General features: G+C 37.9%; 1 protein-coding gene across 5 annotated transcripts in view; it reads right to left on the bottom strand.

Moving 5' to 3' along the window:
- Positions 1-21579, bottom strand: part of LOC111875235 (sodium-independent sulfate anion transporter) — a 46167-nt gene that overhangs the window by 9944 nt on the left and 14644 nt on the right. For 2 of the 5 annotated variants that reach the window (XM_023871333.2, XM_023871298.2), the window contains exons 2-6: positions 11411-11664; positions 8599-8797; positions 5745-5965; positions 3615-3783; positions 1471-1635 (exon numbers count right to left, since the gene is read on the bottom strand). In XM_023871333.2, the coding sequence (XP_023727101.1) occupies positions 1471-1635; positions 3615-3783; positions 5745-5965; positions 8599-8797; positions 11411-11664 (1008 nt within the window). The other 3 variants (XM_023871307.2, XM_023871324.2, XM_023871316.2) reach the window with 3 other exon arrangements.

Below are 21579 nucleotides of genomic sequence, written 5' to 3'. Positions count from 1 at the left end.
TCTACTCAAGAATTTTCCAATATTTTATGGAACCTGAATGTTCATTATCATGTAGTTACTATAGGATTCTGATGATGGTGTATAACACACAGAGATATTGGGTTTTCAGACTTTATCCATCATCCTGATTTTAAGATAACTAAGAAAAACACGTTTCGGAAACTGGATCTGTTTCCGTCCTCAGGTCAGGGAAAACACCTATTCTGTTGGATCCTTTAGAAAGAGCTGCCTCAATCACTGAAACGTTGTGTTTTTCTTAGTTATCTTAAAACCAGGATGATGGATAAAGTCCGAAAACCCAATATCTCTGTGGGTTCATTATCATGTTCACAAGAGCTAACCATTAGTCCCTATCCTGAGCCCGCTTAACCCAGTCCATGCCACCCCAACCTATTTCTCTATGATCTGGTTTAATATCATCCTCCCGCCTACATCTAGGTCTTCCTAATGGTCTCGTTTCTTCTGGCTCTCTCACCAAAACCCTGCATGCATTCATCTTCACCCCCATGTGTACTACATACCCTGCCCAACTCATCCTCCCTGACTTGATCATTCTAATGACATTTGGCAAAGAGTACAAGTTATTAATTTCATCAATGTGCAACTTTCTCCAACCACCTATTATTTCATCCGTCTTTGCTCCAAATATTCTCTACACCATGTTCTCAAATACCCTCAATCTATGCTTATCCTATAATTGCCATCAGTAAGAAATGTGGGCTATGTTCCACCCTGATCAGTGATGAGCAATCTGTAGGCCACCACACTTATCACTATGGCCTGTAAAACAATATATTGGAGGAAATAAAAATACACAGCATTGAATAACACGGACAGTCATGAGTGATCAACTGGAAAGGAAGAAGGCATGGTCTTTTTTCTAAGGTATTATCTTATTGCATAATTTAATTAACAAAACTTACCTCCAATAAGAGCTGGGATAGCTCAGCTCAGTCGGTATAGTGAGTGGCTACAGGCTGGAGAACCGAGGGGTCGGAGTACAAGTCCCAGTGAGGGCAAGTATTTTCACTTCTCCATGTTGTCCAGACTGACTCTGGGGGGGTCCACCCAAACTCCTATCCAATGGGTACCGGGGGCATGAAGCTGACCACTCACCTCTAGCTAGTGCCGAGGTGAAGAAAATGTGGCTCTATACATCCACTCCCCCATACACCTTCATGGCGTAGTGCTTATGTAGTTAAGCACACGGACATCTTTACCTTTCTTACCTCCAATATCTTCAAAATCATAGCAATTACAGGACAAAATTTAGGCTAATAAGAAAAGGTAGGATGACTGGATGTTCAAGATTTGAAGCAAAGCAGTGGTTCATGTAAGGAAAACATCTCCTTTATCCAAGTTAACATATTTTACATGAAAGTAAAAAGTAATATCCTAAAAACGACACTTTTAAAACACATACAAATCACCACATGAAATTTCATATGGTTTGTAGGCAAAAATACTCACAGAAAGACTTGGCTATGGCAATAGTCTCCAGGATTGAGATGAAAGGAACACTCAATAGGGACGTGCCATATATGCGTGCCATATCCTCGAAGTTCAGAGTTTCATTGTGTGAAACTGTGCTGAATGGAGGAGGTCCAAATGGTGGCAATCCATCTGCAACCTCACCTAAACCAAACATTTGGGAAGCTGAGTGATTTCTGCATTAAACAACTCATTATTTAATAAACTACTGACTACCGAGGTTAACTTTCAGTTATAGAACTGCTGACTATAATCCAGACTTATTAAAATGAAAGGGCAGGAAGAGGAATAACAAGTATATGTTGATACAATTGTCACACTCACTGAAATATAATTTTATATATGTATATGACACAGTACATTATCGTATTTTTGGTTCAAAAGAAACCCCATTATGAGCCACTTCTCCGTGCATCCCTGGATTTAATTGGAGATATCAATATTATTTTGAACGGCTATTGTACTGCAATGTGGAAAGCAAATGGAAAAACTACCATATTATCACTTTTCCTGGATAGTCTCTTTCCAAAAACAGAGATACCATGTATGCGAGATGTTTCCTCTGGAGACAAAACAAACCGGAGGGGCGGATAGAAGTGCCCAGAAGACGAGGAAGAAGACATAAGAAGATGCTGGATGACCTTGGGGACAGAAGAGGATATTTTAATTGAAGGAGAACGCTTGAGATCGCATTAAGTGGAGGAACTGTTTTGGAAGAGACTGTGGACCTGTCGTTTGACAGATTACTAATGAATGAATGAATCAATCAACATTATGCACCTCTATGGGAACAGCTCACATCAAACCAAGCTTATAATGACAATGTACTTATTGTACAATTATCACTAGGAATTATTCGGTGCTATGCAACGACTCAATAATGATGGTATTCATGGAACCAAACGAAGAAAACAAAGTAACAGAAAGGTACCCCCCCATGTGAATTACGTGGTCAGAGTCAAGCTATGTGAGGAAGGACCATATCCTGAGAGAAGGAAATCTTCTTCAACCAGCCTACCTGCAATTGAGGTTAGCTCTTTCTAAGGGCCCAACTGAGTAGGTGCCCCCGTCACCTGAGAATGGAAACAGATCCAGTTTCCGAAACGTCATATTTTATATTTTCTAGAATACCAGACGATAGAAAAAGTCCAAAAACCCAGTAACTATGAGTGCTATACATCATTGTCAGAACCCTTTAGACTCTAAATGTGACTCTTGCATAAAAGAAACAATTACAAGGAACCACCATCATGCGTGCATGACTGATATAACTTACAGCAACATTTTCAATTTTCAGGTTACCAGCTACAATAAAAGAGAAGCATGAAGTAGTTTTGCATAGCATCCTGAAATGTAATGCTATTTCAAGAAGCTGTTGCACTATTTTTTGTTAACATAGTCAGTAAGTAAAAGTAAAACTACCCCTGTAACAGGCCGTGAAGGCCCATAGGGTTGTGAGACGTTGAGGGTCACAAATTATCTATACAATCGGCTCAAAGATGGCAGTAAGGTTGTCAGACTTACGCGTCGGCCGCGCTTTACTCCCCAGGAAATTATTTAATTAATTCCTGGTACTCATTTCTGTTAGAGGCTGAGTCAACCCCAGGGCCATAGTGTGGCTGGAAGGATGAGGTCAATTGAAAAAATCCAATAACCTCATCGGGACTTGAACCCGCGACCTTCTGGCTTGTAGCATAGTGCCTCAACCTAGTCAGTGTGGATGAAAATTCGCCTATGATAGTTTGTAAACAAAACAAATTTGTACAAACGTTTTTGATAGCTTTACAATATCATCACTTTACATATATATCTACAGTGTTCAATAACAATACTATATTACAAAAATAATTTACAAACACTTATATGAACTACAAGAACAAATGCTAAATAGTGTCACATCAAAGACTTTCAATGATGAACAGCAGGTATGAATGCATTAGTATTAAAAAGGAATGTTGCTGGATGAAAAAGAGATCTACTCATTTCCACTGCCATGGCTGTAAAAATTTGGAAGTCTCTGTGCTGCGCCATAATGAAATTTACTACATGAATTACTTTGTAATAACTATTTAAAACTGTCTAACCAATGGAGAAGTAAAAATAAAACTAAGTTAATTCCATACCTGTTAACTTGAATGGTTCGTAACCTTTGGTTTGAAGAACATAGGCCAGAATCATACTAATGATAACAACAATAGAATTCCGAGATATTGAAATTATCCATATAGTGTTTCCCAAGAATCTGCGTACCGCGGAAGAGCTCCGACGACCTCCAGTAAAGTCCTTCATTTTCTATACAAACAACAAATACAGCCAAATCACATACAAATTTCTGTCTCTTCCCGACAAGATCATTTTAACTGCTGAATCAAATTAAATTATTGTAATGCAGTTTAAAAATCAATGTTCTGTATAATCAAAATAATATCATATTTACTTTGCTGGAATTAGAACACAACTAATTCCATGGAACAGAGTTCCTTTTAAGAAGCTAACAGTCACTCATACAGTCAAGGGGTTTCTTGTTTTCTATTACATTTGAGTGTTCAATACTGTGTTCACTAAAGTCTGCCGCTCAATCCCATCCTATCCCATTCCCATGCATTAAAACATCAAGTTTGACTCATGAGGCAAGCATACCCATTCCAGGCAACACTGAGATGAATTCATGATCACTTTCAAAAGCCTAGCTTTATTATTTGAAATTGCCACCAAGAGAGGCCAATCTCTACAAATTTCCAAGCAAATTACTTTTGATAATGTTATATTTATCGTCCTGTTGGACTGACATGGACATAAATTACTTTTGCATACTGCAACATATGTCCTGTCAAATAAATACAATAAACTCTGAGAACAAATGACAGAAAAATGGCATCATTGCACATTCAAATGGCTGGCATAAAAGGAGTAAGATAAAGGTAAAGCTGTCCCTGGGCCTCTGAGCCAAATTATNAATAATAATAATAATAATAATAATAATAATAAAGCTGTTCCTGCAACAGGACATAAATGCCCATAAGGTTGTGAGAAATCGAGGTTCTCACTTTTTTTCTGGACAAACAGCTCACAGATGATGATGAGACTGTCAGCCTTATGTGCTGGCCACACTTTACTCCCAGGAAGATTCCTGGTACTCATTTCTGTTAGAGGTTGAGTTGACCCCCAGGCCACTGTGAAGCTGGGAGGATTAGGTCAACTGAAAAATGCAATGACCTCATCAGGAATTGAACCTGTGACCCAGCAACCTGTAGCATAGTACAATGGCTATACAAGGGGTTAATCCTCACATCTGTGCCTAGACATTAAAACAAGGATTAAACATCCTCAATCTCTAATAATGTGTAGAACGGCGGATGTTAATCTCTTCGGCACTCTTACCCGCTGAACTTAACCAAAGAGCCAAAATTGCCTCTCCTCAATTTTTAATTGGTAATAGACAAAAAATGATTTCTAATGTACTTAATTTTTTTGTACATTATATTAGGCAAAAATGAACATCTACTGTATTTTAAATGTAACACAAATTAGATTCATTATTCATAAACTGCAGACACATCACATGTAACATCTCTGTGAGATGGTTTACATGAGGCTTCTGCTTGACTAGCTTAGGGGAGTCAAGATTTTGAATATGTCTCTGCATGTCAGACAAGATGTGCTGCAATGTGCATTGATGGTGCGCCATGTCAGAAGGAACAATAATAAAATATTGTTGAATAAAGTAAATTAAACAATTTACGTATATCACCATTACTTTCTTTACATTCAATTAGCAGTGATGGTGGTGATCCTGCTGCTGCTGTTGATGATGATGTGATGATACTTTCCAAAACGAGGCATAATGAGATCAGTTACAAATTGAATCTTTTCATAGTTTCTGAGATTTTTCCAGTTATTTCTCCTTTCCCTTTAGAACCAATTTTTCCTTTTGCTTGACACTATAAAATCTCTTATGGAATCCTGTCAGCATATTCAATTTAACAGTTATTAAGTGTGTTTCCTGCTAATTTGATTTAATTTATCAGAAGTTTGTGTAGCTCACCAGCTCATTATTCCTATAACTACATGGATATTATGCCTTAGGTTATAATTATGCCAACAAGGTGAGGAATCACTGCTGTATTATCCTTGTAAATTTTTGTCCAAATTAGTATCAACTTCAGAAATTTGAATCTTAAACTAAACTCTTAATTTCAAAGAATAAGCACAAGTTCATCTAATAGAGTTATGTTTCACATAAGATACTACACCCGTCCAATCAGAAGAAGAATTATAGTGCAGACACCCAATGTCACATCACCAGGTCTGGTATCCTGTATGTTCTTAAACAGGTTTTCCCATGAATCCAGGAAATCATTACCGCTCCCCTTAATTCCCAGCAGGCTTTTGAGCTGAGAAGAACCAATGGTGATGGAAGCAGCTGATATAAACCCAGCTGTGACTGGAAATGATATGAACTCCACCAGAAAACCTGACAGAACAAGAGAAACTCCTGAAAGCATGGATTTTGAATTGGGTAAGTAGGCCTAATTTTTCAGTTAGTAGTCTGGTATTTTTTTTTACCAANGCGGTGATTTGACTGGCCACAGCGCGCCCGTTGCTGGAGGTTGCTTGATCGCCATGCGGCAGGGGAGTTGAAGTTGCGTGGTCGTGCAGCGCGGTCGTAGGAGTGATGAGGCAGTGGCTACGCCAGATGCCCAGTGGGTCGGGCAGGGACACGACCACCAGCGAGTCCAGGCGAGATGCCCCAGTGAGTCGGGTGTGAGAGAGCCGGAGGGCCGAGGCAGTCGTGCCTGGCGCAGCCTGCCGATGCCTCCGAAGACCGAGCGCTGGCGACAAAGCCTGCTGGCTGATGTTGCTTGAGTGTGTCTTGATCATAGACTGAAGTCAACTGATGCTGCCGGTTCACAGCTGCTCCTTTTTATACACTGCTCGGTGGGCGGAGCGAAACTTGAAATTGAGGAGGAAGAATTTGCAGGGCGCTGACTGGCTAGCGCGCGTGATGATGTAGATGCAGGGCTAGCAGCGAGCGCAGTATAAATGCGAACGTTTGGAGCAATTTGATTGGTTAGCGCGCGTGATGGTGAAAAGTGATGTGAAGAGTGTGCGTTGCAGAAAATGCGTGATAATGTGGGATGTTCCCACAAAACCAACATGCCAAATAAAACTACACTTTCAGAACAAAAGCAGAACTATAATGTCTACAGTATGCTTATATAAATTTAATTCATAATAACACCACTGGTACTGCTGGAAAAATAAAAATTGTGAATTAACAAGAAGCTCATATATGAAGTTCTTATGCATCCTGAACATGTCACCAGAACATAAAATGGGAAAGTCACGTTTAAATCTCTGCAGGGTCTGTAATCACATTGCATATGATTTCTAGAGTTTCAAGCTGAGAAAACCTATGATGCTACAGCCAAATCAGTTTAACTAAGAATGTAACAACAAATGCATATAGATGAATTTAGGTTGCATAAACCCTAGGCCAGAATTATTGTTCATAATTCTTTGCATTTAAATTAATTCAAATAAATTATTTTATTTTCACACAACTGCCCAACTGCATACGTGCCCCAACAAAATGTGTGGGACAAAATTTCTCAAATTATATTACTGCATCTTAAATTATTTCACAGTACAATTAACTCTGGTGAAAACATCATTACATGATGATGGTGACCATTCTAAATTTCAAAAACTAATTCCAAAATCAAAGGAAAATAATTCATCACTATCATCCTCATGGTCATGCAGAATTAAGGTCGAGTGGTGGTTCCTAAAAATTCATGTATAGTCAGTATCTTCATTCTTCTTGTTTTCCAGGGTCTGCTTTAGCGTGAAGTTTGTTTTCATTCTGTGTATGTGTCACAGCCAATTCTTGTGGTTCTCTTCAACTTTACAGATAATATTAAGAAAACTAATTTTTTCCTGTATGGTTTTTAATGATCTAGATTTATAATACCTAAAAAGTTAGCAGAAATCTCATCTGTGCTCTTATGAGTCTCTTAGTCACTAACTAACTAACTAACTAACTTTCAAGATTATGATGCTGTAAAATTACGTGTTCTTATTCTTGTTTCTGATGGCATTTATTTCACTGAACACTGTAATTTTATTTCCATAAATATTCTGTAGTCAGAGACAATTATTAGAATTTTGGTATTCATTGAATAATTTTATAAAATGGTTATCCTCCATAAATTTTACTGCACTCCTTCAACAGGATGAAGAAACAAGTGCTGAATGAAATGTCTGTTAATTCTCATTAGATAAAAGGTGTTAAATCTTTATATTTGTTTTTCAAATTTCAAATCCATTCCAATAAGCAAAAAGATCTGAGTTATTTAGTGCTTTACCATTATTGGGGGGTGAGAAGAATTCAACTGAAAAGTGTGTTCAACAAGGGATGTCTGATTAAGCAATTTTTCACTGGCATTTATTTCACTGACACCAATATTCTCTCTATATGAGATGACATATATTAAGTGTCACTTGGAAGTTAAAGATAATTAAGAACACAATCCAACACTTTCCCTTTATACTTTCATGGCAAATTAGTCACTGAAAAAAAGGGTTCACTGATGTTTACACAGATATTTGTGTGTATCATGCCTAGCCTGGCAATAACTTTGCTGCATGTATAGAAATAGTCTCTATATGTAGCAGTTCATATAGGATCAGAAAGATGGCAGTTCTATAAAGTAAATTTGTTGTGCTATTATTATTTACTCCTTGCCTCTATGGTTCTCTAGGAACCTTGGCCTTCTTTGTGTCAGATGTTCCTTCCTCTTTCTCCTGGCATCCATAATCTTTTACTTTTTATGAATATTGTTTTGTGGGATGAGTTTGATAGCCTCCATCTTCAGTGATTAAATCTCATCTGGCCCCAACCCTTCTGTCTGACAGTGGTGTTCCCACAAGGAGCTATGCACCCATTGCTATAGCTCCAGAGGTGATCAGGGCATGCAGACCTTGCCACAGTGTTAAAGAAGAAGCCCAAGTAGATGTTCATTCCACTATACTTATCAATATCACACATTTTACCTCATGCAACAAAGAACACACATTATTCTGAGTTCAGTTTAGTGGACTTACCAAGTCTTAATAATCCCACCAAAACTATAACACACCCCATGAGGAAACACAAGAGTACTGCAAAGTCGGGATTATCATTTTGAACAACAAAAGGATTCGTCATGATACCCATAATGGCTGTTGGACCAATGGTAATATCCTTGCAGCTGCCCAGTAAAATATACACGAAGCAACTCATAAATGATGAATACAGACCATACTGTAACAAAGCAATACAATCAATGTTCACGTGAATTTCCATAAGGCAGCTCTTGAAATGTTGTGTTTGTCAAATATATAGATGCAGTGGACATAGTGATACACTAAAATGTTTAGTTTCCTGGGAAGGGTAAGAATAATACTACTAGGGCAGAGGCAACAGTTCTTTGTGTTAACAATTAAAATGACAGTATGGAATCTAAAAATTCCAGAATTTATTCCATTAACATGAATTAGTAGGTCTCCAGAAGCATCTATACAAGACAAACTGTGTAGTCAACCCATAATCTTGAATCACGTCACAACTACAACCCATCACACAAGTATTTGGTTATACAACTGTGAGGGTCTTGATTTGATGACCAGTTGGAGGAAGGTAAAAAATATATGTACATAGCAGTCTCAGAGAGAAAAGAACAATGATTCTGTAGAAGATACTTTCAGGGAAGAGCCCACTGAGAAGAGCAAGAATGAAATGAAAGAATATCACATTAGCCCAGGTTATATTACCAGGATTATGTGGACTGGTCGGTTTTGTACTGTGCTTTATGAGAAATTATACCAAAGAGAACTGGAAGCTACAGAATGATGACTGACAATCATTTAGTTTTAAGTGGCCTTTCAAAGTGTATAATATCAGGAAATATGAACATGGAGACTCATGCATTCATCAATTAGAAAAAAGTATTTTCTGAATGAAAGGTCCATTCATATAATCCTGCATTGATCATTTCATACACGTAGCGTTTCCTGCACGACATTTGTGTGAGCTTTCATATCATCCTGCATCGATTGTTTCATACATGCAGCATTTCCTGCACGACATTTTTGCAAACTTTTCATGTCATCAGACATTGAACCATTCCAGCTCATACCTTCTTGTAAGCATGTTGCATCTACCTACTGAAGAATTGTGTGTTATATCAATTTTATTAGAAGAACAAGAGAATATTCAAAATAGTGAGAAACGTAAACTTAAGCGCTTTTCTGCCAATAAAATACTAAATAAAAGGAAGACAGAAGAAGAATACTGGACTCTATACAAAGAACTAATGGATGATGATGAAAAGTTTTTTCAGTATTTTAGTTTATCTCAATATCAATTTAATGAGTTGTTGGAAAAAATCAAAATGGAGATAACAAAAGAAGACACAGTTTTCAAGGAAGCAATAACTCCTAAAGAAAAACTAGCGGTATAACTATATCTTTTGTCCTGTAAATCATACAAAAATGAATCAATCAATTTTTCATTGTCCATGATGGAAGTGCACTTGGATCTGTATGAACATGACTGAGACTCGTTCATACTGTACACGTTGCTTCTGTTGCAGTCCGGTGCAGCACGTTCAGACATGTAGCATATCAGACAAATATTCTCTCTGAGAATCCTGCATGGAGACGGACCGTGCCACATCATGCAGGAAACGATTGAAGCATGATATGAATGTATCTATAAATAAATTTTTAATAAACTTCCACTTAATATAAAAGACCAAAGCTCATGAGATTAAAAAATTTAGGTCTACTGTTAAAAAAATCCTATTTTTTAAATTCATTTTATTCATTGAATGAATATTTTAACTGTGACAACAATTGAAGTTTCGGATTTGTTACGGGTGGTAATTGATAGTGCTTTATTGTTACTGATGATGGTTTTTGTTCATGTTGTATATTGTTAATATTTTTAACTGGTATGACATTACACAATTGTAATGCAGTATGTGTTGTTTACTCATGTTGACTATTTCTATATCCATTGGTGTTTAACCATGTAGGATTTATGGAATGCTAAATAAATGAATGAATGAATTAATAAATACAGTACTAAAGAATATTTGTCATGCACGAAACACTACGTGCATGAAACGATCAGTGCAGGATGATATGAATGGACCTTAAAGCACGGAAGTTAAACATATCTTTGGCGTAAAATATTCTGTTCACAAAGAGTACACTTAGAATAAATCTTGTTTATTATCAGTCTATTTCATGAGGACTTCAACTGGTAACATTGTATAGCAGTGAATAATGAATTGTAAATGTTGTGGAAAGAAGCAGTCATGGACTCATTTAACATATTATTCCAATATCTCCCTGGAGGGACTAATGAAAAACTTCACTCAGGACAATTGGTCTCCAAGCTCACATTTGAATCTGGAACTTCCCAAATAGCAATGCNGACAGTCGGCTCACAGATGGCGGTAAGGTTGTCAGCCTTACGCGCCGACTGCCTTTTACCCCCAAGAACATTCCGAGAATATTCCTGGTACTCATTTCTGTTCGAGGCTGAGTCAACCCCGTCCTCTAACAGAAATGAGTACCAGGAATATTCTTTTCTGTTAGAGGCTGAGTCAACCCCAGGGCCACAGTGCGGCTGGAAGGCTTAGGTAAATTGAAAAAAATCCAATGACCTCATCGGGATTCGATCTCGCAACCTTCTGGCTTGTAGCATAGTGCCTCAACCAACTACGCTACCATGTACCCCATATCAAGTGAAGATACAACATATAAATTAAGTGGAGAACTGAAACAATTTCCAAGGAAATGTTAACTTCATATATTACTGAAACCTCAGCATTATGGAAAATACACGTGCACCAACATAAGCAGTTACCTGTGGCTGCAGACCTGCAACTTCAGCATAAGCCATTGACTGTGGAATTAATGTAAGTGCAACAGTCAAGCCTGCCAACATGTCCTGAATGAAAGCAGAGAAATTATACTGTGGGAGCCATGTGGTGATTGGAAATCGCCTGTGAAGGAACTCTTTTGTACACATCTCGGCCACTTCTGTCTGAATGCAAGAAGTCACAGTATCAGCAGCTTTGGCAGGGAATGATTTTTCCTGATTCTGAAATGTACCCCGACCTGTTAAACAAAGATATAGTACTTAGTGAATTATGGAGAACTGTAACTACATGTCATTTGAAAAGCTGTCATTGCATAAAAGTGAATTAATTCATACTGGCTTATAAGCCTCACTTAACCCTTCATATGACTGTGGTAACTGCATGTACCTCTCACCTTCCTAGTCAGTACTCTGATCTCTTAACTACAAAACAAATTTATTTGTTGTATTCAAAGACCAAAATAAAATGTGACTATTTTCAAATCTACCTTCAGCTAACACAGTTTAAATACAGTAAGTTGGATGTATGAACTATATTTCAAATATTCAGACAGCTTTGTTTTATTAGGTATTAAGTTTCTTAAGGAGTATTGGGTCTTTATTTACATTAACATCTTCACCAGACTATAGCAACTGATAAGACATGTAAGAAATGTACATAGAATAATGACAAATTAAAAAATAATATAATTCATTGATATAGTTAATCAAATATACTGTGAATCCAGATCAAATGACTAAAGTTATTAGAGAGCTACCCAGTTGCATTGCACTTCATATTGAAGTCAAATGCATACACAGTTTGAGAGACACTACTTTACATGGTACTAACACAGCAGTCACTTATGACACAGAAACTTGTGGAATGTGCTAGCTGATTCCCAAGTTTGGGCATAACCTGTTTTCATAATACAACAGAATATCAGCAGTAACCAGATATGAGTTATCAAATTTTAGTCCAACGTTGGGCTTTTATGCACATTTCCTGAATATTACCAATAAGATATGTATGTATTTTTTTTTTTTTGAACTAATGTGCTAGACTGTTAGGAATAGCTGTCTTACCAGCTTATTGTACAGTAATCAAAAACACAGAAATTTCTTTTTTTTTTTCAAAACCTTTGTTAGAAAGAGCTACTCACAATGCTATAAAATAAATAATAACAAAGACACCTCTACTTATCCATTAATTAGTTTCAAATACAATTTCTCTGTTTTCGTAGAGAAACTTCATTAAAACATTCTTATGATGTTTAGAAATGTGTTGAACACTGAATACTGAATCCTAGTTTTCATTTATTAGATAATTTGTAAATTAATTGATAATGAAATCATCTATTGGTCCAGTTTGTTTCCCATTATAGTAATTACATCAAATAATTTATGTTTTTTCACTACTACGGCAGTTGAGCATAATGATCAGATGGCCTATTTATCACCAATTCAGGATAATGATGTTTCCCGGGACTATATATAAAATAACCATTAATAGTACTGTAATAACTTTGAGGAGCCTGGCTGGCTCAGTCGGTATAGTAACTGGCTATGGGTTGGATGACTGAGGGGTTGGAGTTCAAGTTCAGGTAGGGTAAAAAATTTTCTCTTTTCCATGTCATCCAGACCAGCTCTGGGGTCCACCCAACCTCCTATCCATTGGGTATGGGGAGCTCTTTCCCCGGATTAAGAGGCCAGGGCATGAAGCTGGCCACTCACCTCCAACTAGTGCCGAGGTCAAGAAAATATTATCTATACATCCACTACCCCATATGCCTTCATGGCGTAGCATTTAATTAGCTAAGCACAGGGACAACTGCAATAATTTTGAATGAATGTTGGGAAGTTAACCGTTGATATTATGTTAAATTACAGGAGAAAATTCTGGCATTGATACAGTACTGTATTTGTTTTGACTCATTCATAAGGCAGTTGAAAACACTTCACATGATATCTCATAAGTTTCATCAGTGTTCAGCAATAAATAATGGCTTATGATCACACTAAACCCCCAAGGGAAAACCTAACGTAATGTAATAAACAACGAAAGTTGTAACTAAACCCCAACACTAAAACCCTCAAAAATGAACTCACTTAACAACTTCACCCAAATCAAGTGTGGCGAATTTCGTTGTGCTATATGTAAATCCAGAATCTGATAAGAGATTCGGATTGATTTTATATTATCACATTAAATTCCAAACTAAAGCACTGCCTACACCCCACCAAATAAAAATTTTATTTACATAACACAAGTTTTGCCCTAACTAAATATAGATATTATTGTACCATATGACAGCCCTCAAATCATGATAGATATTGAACTGGTAAATTTTGTTGCACCATAACCCCAAGTAGAGCAGTAATGCAGCGTATGGCATAGTACTTAACTACTTAGGCACAGAGTCAACTTGCACCATAATGAAAACTCACACCGTAGGTCTATTCAAATTTCGCGCCCTTTTGACATTCCCGCGCCTGCATAAATCAGTACAAACAAGACAGCGGACTACGCAGACTCAGAGCAACAACGTGTTAACGGTGTTAACATATATCTCATCGCATTGTCAAGTTTAGCTACATATTAGTGACTAACTGGTTTAGACGGGATAGATATTGTGATAAATGGTGCATTATACCTTACAAACAGTATTTCAACACGGCAGTTTTTGCACAAGTGACATGTGAAAACTGGTCATTGGAATCGTTGTTGTAAGACTCTATTTTAATTGACGCACAGTAACTACTTAAAGCATTATTCCATAATTTTTATTCAACTTAAAGGATCTTAGGCACGAAAAGAACATACCTCTTTTGAAAAGTAAACCTGTAAGTTGGTCCTAAACTACCATAGTGCTCAGTGTCAACCCCAAGAGGCACATTCCGAATATAAATGCACGTCTTTTGTACCATGTACGAACAAATAAGTAAGTTTAAACATAAAGTTCATACTACATTAAGCTCCTCGTTACGTTCAGAGGTTAGTAACTACTCTAACGATTCATTCTATAAACACATCATATCGATTGAATTTGACAGTATCAAACACCACGTATTAGCGTTTAGTCTAGGTGCAGAACGTAAATCGAACACATTGTGCATAATCGCACTACGCATATTCGACACCGATCTACAAAGCGAAAACGCTCTTACCGGAAATAAGTCGGCCAACACATGACCCACATGACTTAGGCCTACTATTTTGTTATCCAATGGCGCCACGAGACATGCCGATTGAGGATGTAGTGACGGCTGCTACCAATAGGTGACAGTCATATGACGATTCCCAACATCGGCAAGAAGTGAGGAGCTTCCGGTGTTTCAAACGTGTTGCGGGTATTGCCGTGTTTAGGCTCAAGGGAAGTAAGGTTATGGTTAAGGGCCTGGCATTATGAGCATTATGAGGGACCTCTTAATATGTCAGAAGCTGCTTTCGTTTAAATAACCTTTCATATAAAATCCACCACCAAAATGTTGAACCCTGAGCATCGACGTTGAATCCCGTCAACTTCCCTGCATGGAATCCTTGCAACCTGCTTCTGCTTTGGCTTACTCTTCGACCCTGAAGATGGAGGCGATATGTTCTTAAGAAACGTCTGCTCTCTCCAAATTACGCGTCGTTACAACCCAGAAGACCTTACTTCTCAAACCTGAGAATGTTTTGATGAAATTTAACTCAGAGCTAAAGAAAATGTGCCTCGTATGGACTGTAGGAGTGTGTGAGTTAAAGGAAAGAGTGGAAGAGAAATCAGTCACGGCGATGCACTCAGTGCTGATTAAAGACTTTCCCCTAGAGACATATTCCCAGATGATATTAATATCAGCCTCCTGGACATGAAGAACCTTCCTTACACCAAGGAACTTAAGGATATTTATGCCGCCAGAATTTGTATTAGGTTACCTCCCAAGGTAAGTCTCAGTTGGCTTTATTTTTTTTTAGTTTAATGGTAACAAACCGCTTGAGGGAAAGACCGCTGTTGCAGTGGATGTAAATGATGCAAGGAAATCTCTCAGCATTAAGGATTATATTCTTAGAAAATAATTTTCATAGCTTATCATCCATGACTTTGGTCCTTTACAATCATGAGAGAATATATTTTAAATTTTATGTCATGTGTGAAGAGAAGCGACCGTGTAAGTTACATTGCTACTTCAATTTTATAGGTATTGTTCTCTGTAATGTTGCGTTCCTTTATGTTGCAAGTCATCAATTTCATATATGCTAAGTAAATAAAAATCATAAGGTATTTTCATTTAAAGTTGTCCAATAATGCATATAGAATTATTGCAAGATATGTGTTTTATTTAGAATACCAGTTACAATTTTTCATTACAAGCTACAATGCTACATGTAATAAGTTCAGAACTCTGTAATTGCTCATCCCTGTGTCAGATGTCTTCAACTGCGTATATAATAATTAAAAATCATAAGTTATGTACTTTATAATGAAAATAGAGCTTTTGTAAAATATATGTATTTTATTTAGTTGTTTGACGTTGCATCTTCTCCTATATGTATATTCAAATATAAATATTTACCTTTTTTTTTATCACGACCCTGTCATAACGTAACGTATCTTTATTCTTGAAGGTCTGGGCCTCTGAATCTTGACACAGCTGTGGACCTCAGCTTGTCACAATCCGGCCCTGGTTTCAGGAGAGTCAGATCTGTAGGTAAGTGGCGGAACTGTGTAAATGGAATACATTTGTTCACCCAGAATCTATGTTCTTACTTTAGGTCGAAGAACTAAGTTTCACACCCAAATAAAAGAAAAAAAAATGATATCGATTGTATATTATAATGTGGTGTTTTCCAAAATGTGCACCACAGAACACAGGTATTACACGAGGATAGGAAAAGTGTTCCACGAGATTTATTCGTGTATATATATATAGGTTTTTGATACTGAACTTCTTCCAGCCACAACGCGTAGATTTGCCAAGAGTATTTCATCTCAGATGTAAAGTTTGTTATGCTCAGATGGATCAATAAACGTTTTTTTTTTTTTTTTCAAAATTTTCCCATGAGAAACTTCCCCCTGTCTCAGCACGGGATCCTCCAGAGCCCCCTCCCCAGTGTTCAAAACTAAAACAAACTGCTCTGTACGTATACAACAGGATTGAAGAGCAATGTTCAAATAATCAGATACTCAGAGATACGACAGATGGAAGATTTTAATCTGAATGACATGAAGCATTCTCCGAATCAAGTTTTAAAGACTTTAACTTCCTCGTGAATGTAATTTTGATTACACTGAAATTCTCTTAGGAGGTCAGGTGAGACGTTTGGTAAGAGAAGATTAGTGTTTCGGAGAGAAGCTTTGTCTCCATCATCGGGTTCTGTTTGGGGAATGCCCACAAGTAGCTTATATAAACAGCTCTCTGCAGCGTTAGATGAACATTTCTGTTAGGAAGGCAATTCTCTCGTTTTACAGAAAGAAGGATAAAGGTAACATGAAACACTTCGATTCATTGTATTTATGTTGGGCGTGAAAGCTTAGTTAAGACGCTAAAAATCGATTTCAGAGATAAAGACACAGGTTTTCCGAATTTTGGGAGGAATTTTGAAGCGTTCCGCAAGGTATTGCAGTGCCTATTTAACTCATATTTTATAGGAAATACAATCTATTTTGACAGCAAAATGTCGGTGGTTGCATATATGAGAGGGGAGCTGTCCTACGGCCCTATAAGTATTTGGACTACGAATTATGGAATGGAGGTTGAACTGATGAATTTGGAAGGATTTGGAAGGAAGCCATTGTGGCCTAATCGGGGTACTATCCCGGTAGTTTCCTGGAGGGATTGAGGAAACCCACGGAATACCTAAGTAAGGATAACCGGCTTCCCGATCAAGGCTCGAACTGAACACTTCTCGAATACTAGTCTAGAGGGTTATCTTTATGCCGACCAACGCGGTGTAAAATGTTAGTAGAAATTTATGCGTCTGCGCTTTGGGCATGCTGATTTATGCAGAGTGTTAAGATAGCGAAATTTGATTCAACTGCCGTTCAAGAGTCACCGAAACTCGAGATGTGAGGAAGATGTAGGGCTTCTGGTTCTCAGTGATGTGGTAATGATGTTCTATCTTCTGGGATATAACGCCGTGTAACTCATTGAAAAGCAGCCGACGTTTAGGAGGAACATGTCGCCTCCACCTCCAGTGTCGAGGATTAAACCCCGCAAGGAGCCAGCAAGATTCCTGTCGGTATATCCCGTAGTGGCTATGAATTCTTGAATCGCTTGTCATATTTTGACGAAATTTTGTAAGCGAGATTCTTACTAAAAAATCTCAGTGCATGGTTTCTTAAACTGTGTGAAAGAGTCACGACCTGCTTCAAGGGAGTGTCGCCGAGGTCTCAAGAACTATTTAAAATGTAGTTCTATTCATGAATAATTTTAGCAAGTCAGTACATCATTGAGGATATAATACTATCTGAATCTCTAACTAACAAACTGACGAACTAACATTATGGTAGTAGAACCCGAAGGTTCAGCACCACTAATATCACATCCCACAATAGAATAAAAGCCAGAGTCAGTTCAATCCATCTCTCATTTCCGTGAAATTCATCTAAACGTTCATTATCTACTGGTCTCGGATTTTTAAGTGGGGGTTAACCAGGAGGTTCTTCCATGAAAAATCTCCACGCATTCATTTTCTCCCCTATCGTAGCTACATGTCAAGCCCATCATAGTCACATATGTATTCCATTACATTCTCAGTAAGAGATGAACTATATAAATTACGAAGCTATCTTTATGTAGTCCTAATATTCTAAATTTTCCAGTTAATTCCTCTCAGGAACAGATATTTACTGAACAGTTACTTTCAGATACTTGTAATTTATGAAGCACGCTCTGTTTGCTACCTGCTTCACGTTGATTTCTTGCTTGGTTTATTCTTCGATCATGAAGATGGAGGCGAAATATTCCTCTGAAACGTGAGTCGGTTTTCATCGGACTACACGATGTTATACCCCAGCAAACAGAACTATTTACATAGAGGTATTGGGTTTTCAGGCTTTATCCATCGTCCTGGTTTCAAGATAACTAAGAAAAATACGACGTTTCGGAAACTGGATCTGTTTCCGTCCTCAGGTGAGGGAAAACACCTATTCTTTTGGGTCCCTTAGAAAGAGCTAGCCTCAATCACTGGACCAATTGAGGCTAGCTCTTTCTAAGGGACCCAACAGAATAGGTGTTTTCCCTCACCTGAGGACGGAAACAGATCCAGTTTCCGAAACGTCGTATTTTTCTTAGTTATCTTGAAACCAGGACGATGGATGAAGTCCGAAAATCCAATATCTCTATGTGTTATACACCATCGTGAGAATCCTATAGTAAAAACTATTTACAATCACCACTTTGAGAACATCAAACAACTCTGTAAATTATGTTCTTTCCTCAAAGAAAGACACTGTGTGTCACATTTATATAAAGCAGCTGCCAGATTGCTGTTCTGTATTTCCAGATATTAAGCATTTTCGAAAGTGGAAGAGATACTGGAACAAATAGAGGAGATTTTCCAGAGCGTGTCCTTCCCATAAATTCGTCCTGAACTTCATTTCTATCAAAACCAAGCGTAAAGAACTCGATTTCATATTTTTATTATGTTCCTTAGTTTAAGCTGACCGCCTCTGTGGTCTAGTGATCAGAGTTCCTGGCTACAGATCTAGAGGTCCCGGGTTTGATTCCCGGTGCTACCAGATCTTCTGAGAAGTAGTGGGTCTGGAACGGGGTTCACACAGCCTCGTGAGGATAATTGAGGAGTGATTTCAAGGAAATAGCGTTTCCGGTATAGAAAACCGAGATTAACGGCCGTGGGGATCCGTTGCGCTGACGTGACACCCTCTATACGCTAAAGTTGGCACTAACTTCTCCGACAAACGGCGGTCGCTCGGTCGGTATAGTTCGCTCGCGGACTACAGGCCACGAAATTTGTTTTTGCTTTGTTTCTCCTAAGTTTAAGCGAGATTTATGACATACTTTCTAAAACTCTTAGTAGATACGAATGGAGATATTCTTGAGGACAAAGACAACGATAGAATTACTTTGATAGATATTCACATAAAGGTAATAGAAGATAAGGGGTCCAGAGTCAAACTCGATTGAGATATGGGGTTTGATTAAGAAAAAGTAATATTCATCCTTAATTTTATATGCTTAAGTCATCAGTATGCATATAGTGTTGCCGAGTGCTGTAGCTCGTTGGAGGCTGGTATAGTTTATTTCTAATAATTTCGTGACGCTGTATCTACTTGTAATTTAGTTTCTTTTACTTAAATCTGTTATTAGGCCGTGCCATAGCTCAGGCGGTTAGTCGCAGGCTTCCCACAGCGGCGGCTCGGGTTCGAGCCCGGGGCAGGTCATGTGGGATTTGTGGTGGACAAAGTGACACTGGGGCAGGTTTTCTCCGAGTACTTCGGTTTCCCCTGCCAATGTTCATTCCACTGATTGCTCCACAATCACCCTCACCTATCATCTGCGGCTGGTACAATAGGCCAGAAGTTGCCGCAGTTCAAGGGCCTTGTCCCACCCCACTAAGAACAAAATAATAATAATAATAAGTCTGTTATTCGGCAACGCTGTTAGTATCGAGGCCATATAGAGTCGATCAGAAGTTGATTAATGAATATGGAGCAGTTGGTGGAAGAACGAGAAGGAGCAGGGAAACCGAAACATGAGAAATTCTGTCCCTGTGTTACTTTTTCCACCACAATTCCCACATTACCTGACCTCAGATAGAACCTGGGTCACCACTGTGATAAAATAGTTTTAAAACACAATCAACTAACTGACATCATGGAGCTGGGCCCTTTTTTGAGAAGCTGCTAGTTGTATAGCTACTCAAGAACTACTCGGAAAATTNGATATTATTGGATCGATTGGATTGATCTGGCTCAGGATAGGGACCAGTGGAAGGCCCTTGTGAACACGGTAATGAACCTTCTGGTTCCATAAAATGCTGGGAAATTCTTGAGTAGCTGCAAAATTGGCGGCTCCTCCAGAAGGGCTCAGTTCCATGAATAAGTAAGTAAGTAAGTAAGTAAGTAAGTAATTTTCATTACCATGTTCACAAGATTCCTCCACTGGTCCTTATCCTGAGCCAGATCAATCCAGTCCATACCACTCCATCCTATCTCTCTTAAGGTCCATTTTAATATGATCCACCCACCTACGTCTTGGTCTTCCTATTGGTCTCTTTCCTTCTTGCTCTCCACCCAATATCCTATATGCAGTTTTCTCCAACCTCTTGTCACTTCATCTCTCTTCGGTCCAAATATTCTTCTCAACATCCTGTTCTCAAACACCCTTAATGTATGATCCTCCCTTAATATCAGAGACCAAGTTTCACACCCATATAAAACCACAGGCAAAATTATATATTCTAATTTTTATGTTTTTAGACAGAAAACGAGAAGACAAAAGGTTCACGACTAAATGGTAGCAAGCATTACCCATATTCAGTCTCCTCTTAATTTCCTCCTGAATCAAGTTTTGAAATCTATTGAAAGTCCATAATGAGATTTTTAGTTTTTCATCTCAAAGATTTTCAGTGCCATTTTCCTTGAAATAAAACAGACGTAATGCAAAAACAAAACGGATCATGATTTTATGGTTTGTTGCCTGTTTACAAGAGAACAATAACATAATAGCAATGGTTTCAATTAAACCCGTTCGAAATATACACGTAACTGACAAAACAAACCGTTAAAACATAAATATTACCCCGAAAAGTTTAATATTAGGTACATACCGTCATCCTTCATGATCTTAACAGAATACTTCATTCCGAGAGCGTTGCTTTTCCTTAACAAAGTTGTTTACTGACTGTTACCAACGAGGGATTTCACTGTTATTTTAACATAGTTTCAACAAATAAAATCTCAGATATATTTTAATAGGACTGCCTGACAAAACCATGTTCTTTGCTCGTGTTATGTTATTTATCTGGTTAACTTTTAAAGTTCAAGGCTGTAAGAAAGGCATTTTCCTGGTTCTGGTCTTAACTCATCCGTGAATATCACTGACCGAATACATTATTACGAATTGTATGTTTACTGTGGATGTTCTGGGTCAGTAATACGTTTGTCCCGCATATGTAGCTCTGTACTTAGTTTCCACATTTGAGTTGTGATGTATTGACAGAAATGGTCATA

This window comes from Cryptotermes secundus, unplaced genomic scaffold (assembly GCF_002891405.2).
Source record: "Cryptotermes secundus unplaced genomic scaffold, Csec_1.0 scaffold442, whole genome shotgun sequence".
NCBI classification, from domain to species: Eukaryota; Metazoa; Arthropoda; class Insecta; order Blattodea; family Kalotermitidae; genus Cryptotermes; species Cryptotermes secundus.
This window is presented reverse-complemented; position numbering and strand designations above follow the sequence as displayed.